This window comes from Triturus cristatus, chromosome 7 (genome assembly GCF_964204655.1).
Source record: "Triturus cristatus chromosome 7, aTriCri1.1, whole genome shotgun sequence".
NCBI classification, from domain to species: domain Eukaryota; kingdom Metazoa; phylum Chordata; class Amphibia; order Caudata; family Salamandridae; genus Triturus; species Triturus cristatus.
This window is the reverse complement of record NC_140590.1, coordinates 542,101,965-542,115,944: the sequence shown is the minus strand read 5'-3', so window position 1 is coordinate 542,115,944 and position 13,980 is coordinate 542,101,965. Positions and strand designations below refer to the sequence as shown.

At 49.1% G+C, this 13,980-nt stretch overlaps 1 protein-coding gene across 1 annotated transcript in view; it reads right to left on the bottom strand.

The window, feature by feature from the left end:
* The window catches only part of MRPL38 (mitochondrial ribosomal protein L38), a 79,915-nt gene extending 74,295 nt beyond the window's left edge, over positions 1 to 5,620 (bottom strand). Inside the window, exon 1 of the mRNA XM_085616962.1 lies at positions 5,410 to 5,620. Within this exon, the coding sequence (XP_085473088.1) occupies positions 5,410 to 5,497 (88 nt within the window). The 5' untranslated portion in view covers positions 5,498 to 5,620. The remainder of the gene's footprint in view (positions 1 to 5,409) is intronic.
* Between the last annotated feature and the right edge of the window lie 8,360 nt (positions 5,621 to 13,980).

Here is a 13,980-nt window from a genome sequence, read left to right as displayed (position 1 = left end):
TTATGCAGAGCCAATTGAATTAGAAAAGACCCCGATAGTAAGAATAGGTAAATATAAAATGTCATGCGATTTGTGTTGGTTGACTAAATTTCAACTTTGATTGACTAAAATGCTAATTGAAAATAAGATTTAGATAAAACAATTTAATTAACAAGATATTATGAGTTTGTGATTTTTCCAATTGAAGATTAGAGGATTCTATAGCTTAAATGTGTTTTAGCTGGTTCTAAATCACCATCAACCAGTCCAACTAATTGGTCCGTCGACCAAGTGGTGGAGTGCCTTGATGTTAAGGTTAAGATTCTATAGGTGGTGATGCAAATGTATATTCTGCAATATAACTTTTCTTTGCTATAGGTAATAAGGTACCCCCCACATGTCCAGCACATCATTCCTCCTGTGTGCAGACTCGTGAGAGAAACGTATGAGTGTTGGTGTTATGGGCCCCACCAATGAATGCGTGTGTGACGACGGGTCTGCGACACAGGGAGGATATTTGTAAATTTGCCCCCCCACCAGTTTTGCGCTGGATCACCATCCCAGAAGAGTATCCAGGAATAGCCATCAGAGTTCCTTCCTTCTCTCTTTTCCCCTCCCTCCCTCCTCAAGGAGGTTTGTGAGCCACAATATCATTGTCAGCAACGTTTAAATGCAGAATTTCTTCCACTCATGTGCTGGATACGTTTCCTGTGCCTCGCCAGTGGCTTTGCAGTCAAACTACCAAACTATAAACCAGGCCATAAACCTGTATTTCTGCTGACATCCCCTGAACAATACATTGGTGACTATGCATCCTATGCCCTTAAGTAGCCTTTGGAATGCCTTGTAGCACAAGGTCTAAATGATTCAAAATAAAATAACATCCTCATCAAAAGAAAATGAACATTATTCTGCTAGTCTTAATATTTGCTGTTCTTCAATTACAGCACTAGCCATTCCTTCAGAGGATGTGCTGAGCTTCACCCATATATCATGAACCATGACAGGAATTTAGAAGAAACTGTTGGCGATGCCTTACTAGGACCTAGCAAACAAAAGATGCACACAGGGTCAACCTAAAGTTCTTAGTGACAATATTCTTTCAAAACAATTTTCTGTCCCTTCCTACAGATGCATTATTCACCAGCTGTCTCTCAGGTTTGCTCTACAGGTGTCATGCGCAGAAAATCAACGAGAGCCTGACACTTGTATCCGTCTCTAGTGCAAATACCTCTCTCTGTATTAGTTAATAATAGAAATTCGTGCTCTGTTTGCATTTGAATTTAGCAGTAGCCTTCGACTCTTTATAGAGCTCGTAGACTTATAGTTGTAGTACAGGGAATAAAGGCAGTTTTAGACAACTGTATTCCCACATAATTCCTTTACATTTTTTCATTTCACTGAAAGAAACGTTCTGTTTTAACGATCGATTGTCATTCACTATGTCACATAGCCACCCTAAAACATGGAACTGTCACACATAAGCAAAATAAAACATTGGCAAGTAGGGGTTGTTCTATTGGACAAATCTTCTGGTAGTAGGGTGACCAACCGTCCGTAAATTTCACAGACTGTCCGTTATTTGGGCCTCTTGTCCGTCAGGAAATCTTTCACGGACGCCTTTTGTCCGTAATTCTGGGCATTGGTGCAAGCTGTCCCCCCTGCAAGCAGCCTGAGAGTTCTCTAACTCTCACTGCAGGGGGCCAGCTCGCACTGCTGTGAACTGAAAGGCCTGCAGCAGCCCCTCGTGGCACAGATTGCTATCAGCCATTATCATTCTGATTGTCAAACACAGAGTGAAGATGGGCACCCCTGTACAGATACGGCATTTGCTGGGCCTCCTTCTGACCGAAGGTCTTCATACTGTGAGGAGGGGCCCCCTGGGGGTCTGTGACTGCATTCCCAGGGGGGGTGCAAATGCCTTAGTAGAGAAGTGTAAATGAAGACAGCCTGGAAGTGTGGCCTTCTTTATTGGCGCAATTCCAGGCGGTTTTCATTTACAGACTTGAAGTGTAAAATATACAAATCGTGCTATGGGGGCTGGGGTCATTGAGACTGGTGGCAGGGTCAAAGAGGTTGCTGAGAAGAACAAACTATTCTGTAAGGACTTTATTTCATATGCAGTTAAGAAGGCAAAAAAGTAACCCACACACAATGAAATAATAAATAAATTCAGGATTAAACATTGTGTTATTCTGGCAAATCTCTTAATCTCCGGTGCCTACAAACTAATGTGACCTTGTGTAATGTAATAGGTGCTCATGGCATTCTGATTCTGTTCAGAAACTAGTGATAAATGAAGGCGTCCAAAGGTATTAATGTAAGACGTCTGATACTTATCAGAAGATACTTGTACTATGTCACACCAGTAGGTACACTGAAAAAACCTGGAAGGGTCCAGAAATATACAAATGAAAAAAAATCCAAATTGGTATAACATACATTATATTTGTGAACAGTGTGGCAAATTCAACAAACGCATATGCCAGGGTCAGTTCACCCAAACTGATTTAAGTGTTCCTGAGCGTCTGCATGATGCTGGTGTCTCATCTCTCGCACAAGGGACAGGATTCCTCTTGGTTCATAACAAGTTGTGCAGCCTGCAATAAAATTACTCAAAACACAGCTTTGATAGAACTGGCTCTGGTCTAATACCACTGAGGTAGTTGAGCCTGTGGAGGAGTGTTATCAAGTACATTTAAGAAACTTAGAATCTGGGTTCAGTTTTTCATTATTCACCATAGTCCTTTCCCGATGCTGCAAAAGTGCTCCATTTTCCAAAGTCTTTTGCCTTCATTTTATTAGGGACGTTCACCGAAGTGTACACCACACCCAGAGCGGGGAAGGTGTCTTATTTTTTTTTTTAGACTAGGTGGGATGCCTGCTCTTCTGCCACTGTAAAATGCTGACTCAGCAAATATAGGCGTCAATAACAAAGGGTTTCCAAACATTTGCCCATTTTCACATGTTATAAGCATATATGATTTTAATTTATGGTTTGCGAAGGTGAGAGGTATGCGTGTTTGTGTTATTTTAGCAACTTATGATGTAATTGGATTTATGTGAGTTCCTACTCTGTGCATATGAGGTGGCATGTGTGCGTGATGGTCTGTGTGTGCATGTGAGGGTGCATCTTTATGTGATTATGTATGATGTAGGGTGACTAACCATCAATAAATTTCACAGTCTGTCCGTAATTTGGACCTCACGTCCGTTGGGATCCCTTTTACGGGACGCCATATGTCCGTAATTTTGGGCATTGCAGGGAACAGCACTGTTCCCTGCATGAAGCCTCAACTCCCTGATGGGGCTGCCTTGCACTCCTCCTCGGAGCACAAGAGCAGCCCCACCTGACCATTGTCATTCTGTATGCTGGCTGATTGCCACATACAGAATGATAATGGTCCATTCTAGGCTGGTAAAGCATGTGGTGGGCCTCCCCCAGGCTCTGTCTAGGGCAGGGCATTCTGTCAGACAGAAGAAATGTGCAAAAACACCAATGTTTCTACATGAGAATCCAGCTCAACAAAAGGTGCTGGTGAAAGAAGTTAAAAAGAAGGGGCTAGAGTTCTTTCACAGTATCGTCATTTTAGAACTTATGCATTTTCAACATTATATTCAAGGAAGCCATGATTGCTACTTTTTTATTTTATGCAACTAACAACCATTGACAAAGCCAATAGTTCTGGCTTGTTGCAGGTGTAACATTACTTGTTGTTATATATCTGGATACAATGACAGAAGAGGCAAAATACCAGTCAGGCAGCACACTATACTAAGCACAGATTTTTAGCTTACGTGTTTTAAGCCACGCCCTTAATTACATCGAACACCCCCTTTGGTTAGACCCCCGGTATTTTCATCCCACTTAAAGCCCTGGAAACAACACCATGTCAAAGTCACCTCAGGGCCTGGCACTGTCCATCATGCATGACCCATGAATTTCATGTTTTCAGATTTCCTATGTGCCGGGGCATAGGGAATCCTACCCCCACCCATTGCCTTAGGAACTACAGCAAGGGTGAAATTCTTGATGGGCCTCTTCTGTCCTCAATTCTGCAGACACAGGCTCAGATCATTATTAATATGAAAAGGTGGGCGAGTGAGTAAATGAAGGGATGGGTGGATGGCTGGATAGATTAGTGAAAGGGTGAATGGATGGATAATGAGAGAAAGGATGTATGGATGAGTGAGTTGAAGGATGGATGAGAGAAACAGTAAAAAGATGTATGTATGGGTGGAAGGGTAGATCGATGGGTAAAAGAGTGGATGGAAGAGTGAAAGGATGGATTGATGGATGAGTGAACGGGTGGGTGATGGGTGAGTTAATGGCTGGATGGATGAGTGAAATGATGGATTGATTGATAAATTGATAAGTAAAAGGGTGAATGGCTGGACAAATGAGTGAGCGGGTGGATGTAAGGATGGATGAGGGAGTGAAAGGGAGGGTAGATGGACAAATGGATGGATAGATGAGTGAAAGGGTGGATGGATGACTGATAAGGTCAATGGATGGATTCATGAGTGGATGAGTAGATGGATGGGTAGAAGGAAGGATGGCTAAGTGAAAGGTTGGATGGAGAGAGAAAGGGAGGATGGATTGATAACAAAGGGTGAATGGGGGGGAAGGATGAGTGACTGGATGGATGGATGAGTGAGTGAAAGGATTGCTGGATGGGTGAAAAGATAAAAGGCTGGATGGATTAGTGAATGGATGGGTGGAAGAGTGGATGGATGAGTGTACTGATGGATAGGGTGAAAGGATGGATGGATGGATAATGGATGGATGAGTGAAAGGGTGGATGGAGGGATGGATGAGTGAAATGATGGATAAAAGGATACATGATGGATAGGTTTGCAAATTATTAGATATGTTTGGATATGGATGGGCTTAATTATATTCTATTGCGCGACCTCCTCTGATGTGTCTGTAAAATGTACCTTTTGTCCTTAAGTTTTGTCCTGAATTTTTACACTCACCGTCCTGAATTTGCACTCATGTCAGTTGGTCACCCTATCTGGTAGGGGAGATCTCTCTAATAATGTGTTCTTTGCCGAAGTCTCTCTCCAGGGTGGCATTCTTTGCTGCCTTTTTTGGACCGCTATACTATAAAAGTTATGTCCTTCTAAGGATGCTCTGAATTCTTTGGAGTTGCTCAGAGAAAAGGCTGATCTTTTGGGGGTGGGCGACTCTTTTGGATGGGCTGTTCTTCGGTTGTGCTTGCTGACGGGATGGGTAGGGTTGAGTATGTTGTAATGGGACAGGCTCCTCGTTGAAACGTTGTCTGTGTCGAGGTGACATCCAGAAGGATTGAGGGGGGGGGGAGGGGGGAGTGTTTAACCATTAAGAGGGCGCTGAGGAGGAATAAGAGTGGCCGTGGCTCCCCCGAGAAAAGAGTATATGCCTTGTGCACAGTCCACCACTCTTACCAGAAGTATTCAGCAGGCGACCGTAATGAACGGGCCCCTTTGATGCCCCTGCTGCCCGCAGCACTCCGCTAAGCAAGGGCGCAGCCATCTTTCCCAAGGCCCGCCTCCTGTACGTCACGGGCTCAGGACCTGTCCACGGGCAGCAGAGGTGGTGCCTGATAGTGCCAGTGATTTTGAAAACGACCTGTTTCTTGATCGGCTGGCTGTCGCGGAATCATTTCTGGGTCGGCTGCCTGTCTGGGAATCGGTGAGAGGCGGTTCCAGTAGCACCACTCAGTTGCACATGCGCGCCATCTTGTAGTAGGAAAGTGGGCTTGAGTGGTACAGCTTCCACCTGCTAAACTGTTATTGGATTTTAGGCGTACACAGTGTTTAAATCTTCATCATTTTTTCCTACAAAAGCAATTCATGCCAAATTTGTGCCCCGTTTCTCCAACATCATGCTGATTCTAAAGGTGCCCAGGGTTTGTGGATTCCCCGTAGAACAGAGAAGTTAGCCAGATTGTAGCTAAATGTTGGTTTTGTGATGAAAATTGGAAAAAAGTGCTGTGCAAGAAGACTATCAGCAAAGAAGACTATCAGCAAAAGCTTTTCAGTGCTAGGATCACAATCATCCCAGCTTGTTGGAACAAGCAGAGTTGTATCAAAAACACGATTTGTACCACAGTTTTTGCATTTTTTGGTCTGGCGTTAGCCAAGACCTTTTGAATTAAATATGTATATATATATATACAATATACTTATAGAAAAGGGTCTTTCAGCCAGCTTTCTTCATCTCTTGGTCTGTGGTGGATCATTCACATTTTGCTTTTGCCCACTACTGCATTAAGCATGAGGTCAGCCATTGGATAAGTTCACATTGAGTGACTGTATTTTGCTCTTTTACGACGAGCGCATCCGCACACAAGCTAGTTTCATTCTGTGGAAATGTTTTTGTTTTTAATTTACTACTTTGATGTTTTCTTTTGTTTAGAGTCTGATGATAAAGCTAGCAACAAAGTCTCAACCAGATTTAATGAAAACTAATATACATGTATGAACAAGACATTACAAAAGGGAAACAAAAAAGGCGGACTCCAATTAGTTTGTTGGAATGTGCTCATGGCATCATATATTAGAAACACAAATTATACACAACAGTTATATCAGCACTGTAGGCATAAATGCAGAGGCAACCCTAAGGAACTTGGTGCACGTTGTGCTCGTGACAAAGGTGACGGTGCAAGTGACAAGTGAGAAAACACAGCATTGGGCGCGAAGTGATAAAGTGGTATAGGATATGTACAAAATAATTGGTTCAACACAAGGAATATTTTAGATCATTGATAAGGGTTTAAAGCAATTCTGTGAACCAAAGTTGAGTGTGCGCCATAAGTTGCACTGGTAAACTGGTTGACGGCGTTTCGATCCTAGTAAATCAGAATCATCTTCTGGACCGGGTAGCCAATTTGGGGGTGCTGTAGATCATGAGAAGAGGTGGACTAGAAAAATCAAGAATGGAAAAGGAACCAAGCGTCTAGAATCAGGTCCTTGTATGTGGGGCAGCGTAGATGAACGTCTGCGTGTGAACAAGGAACTGGTGCGGGCAGTCCACTGGAACCCCAACGAGGGAATCGAAAGGCAAGGTGCAGGGTCGGGTCCCCGTTCCACTGCGACGGCAACAGGTGTTATTTCCGTGACTGAGAAGGAGGCGAGGTCGATTGAATCTGATAGAGTTGGGTAAACGAGTATCTCCGGGCCGCCACGATCGTGTGCGGAGTCCTCACACTCACATTTCCCTTTTTTCTTTCATTCACTTTTCCTTTTTTCTTTCAACCTTTAATTCCTTCTTTCCTTTTTTCTTTTACTTTTGCTTTCCTTCTCTTCCTTTTCTGTCATTTGTTCTTTCTTTTTTTCCTTTTATTTTAAATTCTTCTTTCATAGTGCCTTGATTTCCTTTTTTATTTTATTTCTTATTTCCTTCTTTTTTGGTTTCCCTTTTTCTTTCTTTGATTCCTTTTTTTCTCTCTTTCATTCAGTCTTTCTTGCTTTCTTTCTCTCTTACCTTCTATCTTCCCCTTTTCTTCTTTCTTTCTTTCCTTCCTTCCTGCCTTCTTTGCTTTCATTCCTTCTTTCTTGCTTTCATTCCTTCTTCCCTTCCTTCTCCCACCTTCTTTCTTTCGTTTTCTCTTTTGTTTTCCTTTTCATGCTTTCTATCCTATGTTTTTGTTTTAATTATTTTCTTCTTTCTTGCCTTCATTCTAGTCTTCCTTCTTTTTTGTCACTCTTTCCTTCTTTCTTGCCTTGCTTATTTCTTACCTTCTTACATTCCTTCTTGCTGTCTCTTTCTTTACTGCCTCCTTGCCTTCCTTTCTATTTGTTTCTTTAAATCTTTTCTTCCTTCTTTGTTTCTCAAAGGCAAGAGGCTGGCAGCTAATGGCACACTGATTGGTTTCTTTAGGTCTGTTTTAGCCAATTCATTTTGATTTTACTTAATTTATGTGTATGACATAGGGCTTGACTACAAGTTTGGCGGTCCATGGGGCCTCCAGACTCGCGTGGAGGTGTGGTGGGGGTCGGGGACCACCATATTACAAGTATGAAGGTTGGACCTCCGGAGAACCACCGCAACCGCTAGGGCTCTGCGTTCCCTGGAGGTGGCGTAGCTGTCTGAGGCCACAATATGCTTGGTGGTGCGGCTGCGGCACCACCAAACATATTATGAGTTCCCTCACTGCCCTCCTTTTATGACGGCGGTGAGCCCGCCATGAAAAGGTTGGCGATGAGGAAAGGTGCCTTTGTGCATGGGGGTGCATGCAGGGAGCACATGGTGTGCCTCCCTGTCTTTCTACACCCCAAGTTTCAGCATGGCAGGGACCTTTACAGTCCATGCCATACTGGAACGCCCTTTGGCTGTCCCACGGCGCTGACTTACTAAGGCTCTCCGATGAGCCTTTGAAAGGCAGCGCCGTGGTCAACCGCCGCAGGACTGCCCACTCGGATTACAACTTGTAATCCGGCAGGCGATGGTGGAGTTTGGTAGTGTGGGAGCCGAGTGGTGGCGTGCCGCCCTACCAAACTCATAATCAGACCCTGTAATGAATGTGCTTTTCGCTAAAAGGACACACCAAAACCCTGCACTCCCACGCAAATATACCACTGCACCTTTAAATAATATACACTTTTAGCAGCACCCCCTAAAGATGAGGAAAAGGACGCAGACCTCTCTTTAGGCGAGGCAAGAAAACAAATCCAGGTGCATTTGAAGTGACACACACATTTATTTATTTATTTATTTATTTTTTTTTGAAACCGTTTATTGCATTTTAAAATAGTTACAAGTATGGGCCTACAACCATCTGGCCGGCCGCTAGAGTGGCAGAAGCATATGACATACATACAGTAAGAGTCTCTTGGCGGTTCGGATTGGTAAATCAGGAGATAGCAATAGCGCAGGCCACAGAGCTCCAAGCCCACAGTACGGTTCCCTTTTATCAAAACAGGACAACACCAAAAACCACACCCGCAAGGCAACCCGCAATCCAAGATGTCGGCACGTGCTCCTTAAGTGGGGGATCCCAACCCGCAGCCTAACTCTGAAGAGGGGGAATGGGAGCAGATCCGGGACTGGGGGCCCACATGCCCACGGCTGGGGGAGGGGGTCGGCTAGGGGGACGGAGCTGGTGAGGCAGCCGGTAGCAGTGGCGGCTCACAAATACCCCCGCGATAGGCGTTCCAGGGGCCCCAGATTTTCACCCACGCCCCAGGCTTACCCCTCGCCACATACACCACCTTTTCACGAAACATACACCAATCCATGTGTTCTTTCCAGGCCAAGACCGCCGGGGGCCTCTGGGATCCCCACAATTGAGCAATGTCCCGCTTAGCTATCATGTATCCCAGAGTCACCCACCGCGTCTGCGGGACCGAATAGTCATTTGGTTCCCACACATTCAGCAAGCATCTCCTCGCTTCAGGCAACAGCGCGACACGCGTAACCACACGCAGGACCTCATGCACACCACGCCAGAATCGCTCCACCTTTGGGCACTCCCACAGAATATGCATGAAAGTTGCCAAAGCACCACAGCCACGCTTACACAATCCATCCCCAGCAAAGCCCATACGTAGAAGCCTTGGCCCCGTCACGTAAACCCGGTGGAGGATCTTAAGCTGGACGAAGCGAAGGCGAGCCGGGATGGCCACCTCCTTCGGAGAGGCCACCGCGGAGATCCAGTCCTCGTCGTCTAGTTCCAGCCCGTCGGCAACCCAGGCCTCGCGGAGACTAGTCAGCAGGCACGATCTGTCGTTGATCAGTTTTTTATATATAAGGGAGATCGTGCTGTCTGGAACATGGCCATCCAGCACTCTGTCCTCCAGGGGGGAAGACTCCGGAATGGACGCGACATCCGGGAAGACGGAGCCCAGCGCGTGGCGGACTTGTAAGTACCGAAAGTACTCACTGCCTTGCAGCTGAAACTCCGTCTGCAGCGTCTCAAAAGTTTTGAATCCCCCCCTCGTCCAGAGATCTCCCACTGTGCTGATTCCGATCGTGTCCCACTTCTCGAAGCCCTTCGATGTCCACAGGGAGCCCAACCTCTCAGACGCATATAGCGGTGACGCCCGGGTCAAACGGTCCTTCCACCCCATAGCTGCATTAGCCGCGTGCCATACACGCACCATGACACGCGTCGGCCCCGTCAGACGGGAGTCGGGCGCGCCAGAGTAGAGCGCTCGATTGTAATCGCCACCGGGCAGGAGCATCTTGTCCATTTCAAATGCCGGGTTCAAGGCGGGCCCGTAGAGGCCATGATTAATTGCAGCTAGCTGGGAGGCCCAGTAATACCGTTTAATATCCGGGAGGGCAACCCCCCCATCGTACCACGGGAGCGTCAATTTGGCCAGAGCAATACGCGGCCTCCCGTCCCAGAACAGGCGCCGCTGCAGGCTCTCCACCTCACGGAAGTAGCGCGCCGGAACCAAGTCCATCGTGTTCTGGAGCGCGTACAGAAAGCGCGGCAAAGACATCATCTTAAACAAGGCCGCTCGGCCAAGCGGCGAAAGCGGAAGACGCCGCCAACGCGCCACGTCCTCCTTCAAGCGCTGGAGGGGGGGTAGCAAGTTCCGCTCGTAGCGGGCCTCCGGGTCCAGAGCAATATATATACCCAGGTACCGGAACCCCTGGGAGGCGATCTGGATCGGGCAGTCCCGTGGTAGGGCCGGAGCCTCCCCGGAAAGCACATATACGCAGGATTTCGCCCAGTTGATGACAAGGCCTGAGTTCCGACCGAAGGAGCGCAAAACATCAACCAGGACAATCAACGATTTACGCGGGGAGGCGAGATACAAAAGGATATCATCGGCGTAGAGGGACACGCGGTCCTCATGCTCGGGGGTCCAGTGAAGACCACGGATAGAAGGGTGCCACCGCAGCCACTCCGCCAAGGGCTCCAAGGCCAGTGCAAACAGGAGCGGCGACAAGGGGCAACCCTGACGCGTGCCCCGTCCCAGCGCGAATGGGGCCGAGACTCGCCCATTCACCACCACCTGCGCCAATGGGCCCGAATACAACAATTTGACCCAGCTAATGAATCCCGGTCCAAATCCAAATTTCGCCAGCATCGCCCAGATGTATGGCCACTCAAGCGTGTCAAACGCCATGGTGGCGTCTAAGGACGCCAAGATGGCCGGCTCCCGCACAAACGGGACACGCGCGAGCACCCCGTGCAAGCGTCGCAGATTAAGAGCCGTGTTGCGATGGGGTATAAAGCCAGATTGGTCTTGGTGGACCAAATCGCCCACCACGCCGACCAGCCGGTTGGCCAACACCTTGGCGAGGATTTTGGGCTCCGCGTTCAAGAGCGAGATAGGCCTATAGGATGTGACCCGCTCACGGGGTCTCCCCTCCTTGTGGATCACCACGATTGTGGCCAGACGCTGGTCCGGCGGGAGGGAACCCTGCGAGTGGGCCGCCACGAACATCGCGCGCAGGTGGGGCGCCAGTACATCCGGTCGCAGCTTGTACAGCTCGATGGGGATACCATTGGGGCCCATGGCCTTGCCGGATGCGACCGAGCGAATAGCAAGGGCAATTTCATCCGAGGTGGGAGGAGCGTCCAACGAATCCCTGTCCTCCACCGAAAGGGAGGGCAGCGCGATGTCCCGAAGCAGGGCATGGGAATCTTCCTCCGAGCAAGGAGAAACCGGGGAGTACACCTCGCGGAAATAATCCGCGAAGCAGGAGACAATGGCTTCCGGCTCGGTGACACGCACACCATCCATCCCCTCGATCAAAGGAACCACACGACTCGCTCTCTCCTTCTTGTCCAACCACGCAATCAATTTACCAGCCTTATCACCCACATCATACAATCGCCCCTGTTGCTCTCTACTGAGGCCCCTGGCCGCCTCCGTGACGAGGGCCCTATAGGCCGCCTGCTTGAGGTGTAGAACATGCAATTTGGCATCCGTCACCCCGCTCCCCAGGTCACCCTCTAGTTCCGCAATTTCGGCCTCCACCCGGGTTACTTCCTCCCGCTCGCGCCTCCGGGCATGGGAGATAAAGGAGAGGGCCTCCCCTCTGAGAACTACCTTAAAAGCCTCCCACAGGGAGATGGCCGAAGGGACAGACCCCACATTCTCATCAAAGTATCGCTGCAGGGATTTGATCAAGTCAGCACGAATAGTGGGGTCGCGCAAGTACCAAGCATTGATTGGGGCCACCCTGCCCTCCCCCCTCGGGAAGACATCGAAATGTAACAGTAATGGGGAGTGATCTGAAATACCCCGCGCCAGATGGCACACCTCTCCCACCCTCCCGGCATAGGCCGCAGGAACAAGGATGTAATCAAGCCGCGAGAGGCTACCATGGGCACCCGAGTGGAAGGTGTATTGCAGCTGCGCGGGATGCTTTAGTCGCCAGCAATCCACCAGTCCTAATGTATCTAAAAGGCCGGACAGCCACGCCTGTGCCCGGGGGAGGTCCCTAGGGGGATGACGATCCATAGACCCAGAAGCTACCGCATTAAAGTCCCCCCCAACCACCAGCAGACCACCCGGAAGGTCTAGGAGAAGGCGCCCCAGGTCCGCAAATGTAGTAGATTGTAACCCAGGCGGAACGTACACTGATATAAAGACAAACACTCTACCCTCCATTCTACCCACCAGGACAGTGTATCGTCCCCTCTCGTCATGGCGCACCTCATCAATCTCCAACGGGAGCGAGTTCTTGATCATGATACCCACCCCCCGCGAGCCCGAGGTGAAGCCCGAGTGGGCCACCAAACGATAGCCCCGCCGATTCATGGCATGAAAGGAGTTACCTATAAGGTGTGTCTCCTGCAGGAAGACAACATCTGGTGAAATACGTTTCAGGTACTGCAGGACCACACCACGCTTAATCCTGTCCCCCAGGCCGTTAACATTCCATGACAACACAGTCAAATCCCTACCCCCCATCATACGTAGAAGCAATCAGTCATCCCCCACAGAGCATCTCGAGAGCAACAATACAGTAAAGGGTTTGCCTTGCGGTGCAAACAAACAACACACCCCCCCCACCCCCCCATCCCAACAGAACTCCCCCCTCCCTGCACCCCTGCATGAGCCCAGACAGCCCCCCCAAAGTGCAGTGTGCCTGTCGCCCCATAGCTGAAAAACTAACTAGTCCCCCAGAGGAGGAGGGAAGCCCCCAATAAACCCCGTACGACCTCCATAGGAGGGGAACATACACGATCAGTAAATGGTAAAGGAATGTTGTCCAGAGCAAGGCCTATTATTCACCCCTCAGTTCTGATCCGGTGGGCCCTCCCCGCCAACCGCACCCCCCCCACCCCCTCGGCCCCGATCCCCAGGCAGAGTGTCCAACCAGTCCCCAGCCGCCTCGGGTCGGTCAAAAAAGTGCATGCGACCATCCACCTCCACCCTTAGCTTAGCTGGAAAAAGCATTGAGTACTTAAGGTTCAGGTCCCGTAGGCGACGTTTAACTCCGAGAAAACTCAGTCTCTGCTTTTGGACCGCCGGAGTAAAGTCAGGGTAGAAATGCACGTCCATGTTATCAAGCTTGACCGGTCCCTGCTGCCTGGAGGTCTGCAGGATAGCGTCTCTGTCCCGAAAGTTAAAAATCCGGGCAATGAGAGGCCGCGGCGGGGCACCGGCCTTAGGTCTGCCCCCAGGGACCCGGTGGGCACGTTCCACCGCAAAAAGCTTACTCAGCCCCCGGGGCTGGAGATGGGTAAGGATCAATTCTTCCACAAAAAGATCTGCCGCCTCCGCCTCTCGTCCCTCCGGCACCCCCACAATGCGAACGTTATTCCTCCGGGCCCGACCCTCAGAATCCTCCAATCGACGGTCCATCAGGGCGCTCGCCTGGCCAAGCCGGCGCACCTCCTTTTGGAGGGCCACCACATCTGTCGTGAGGCTCGTTGTGGTGTGGGCCAGGGAATCGACCCGGTCGTTTGTTTTGGACAAGTCAGCCCTCACAAGGCTCACATCCACAAGGACCGAGTCTATCTTTTGCGCTAGGGTATCGAAGCGCTGGTCCACCGAGGCCTTCATCTCGGCGATGGCGCCCATGACGTCCCGGAGGGTCAG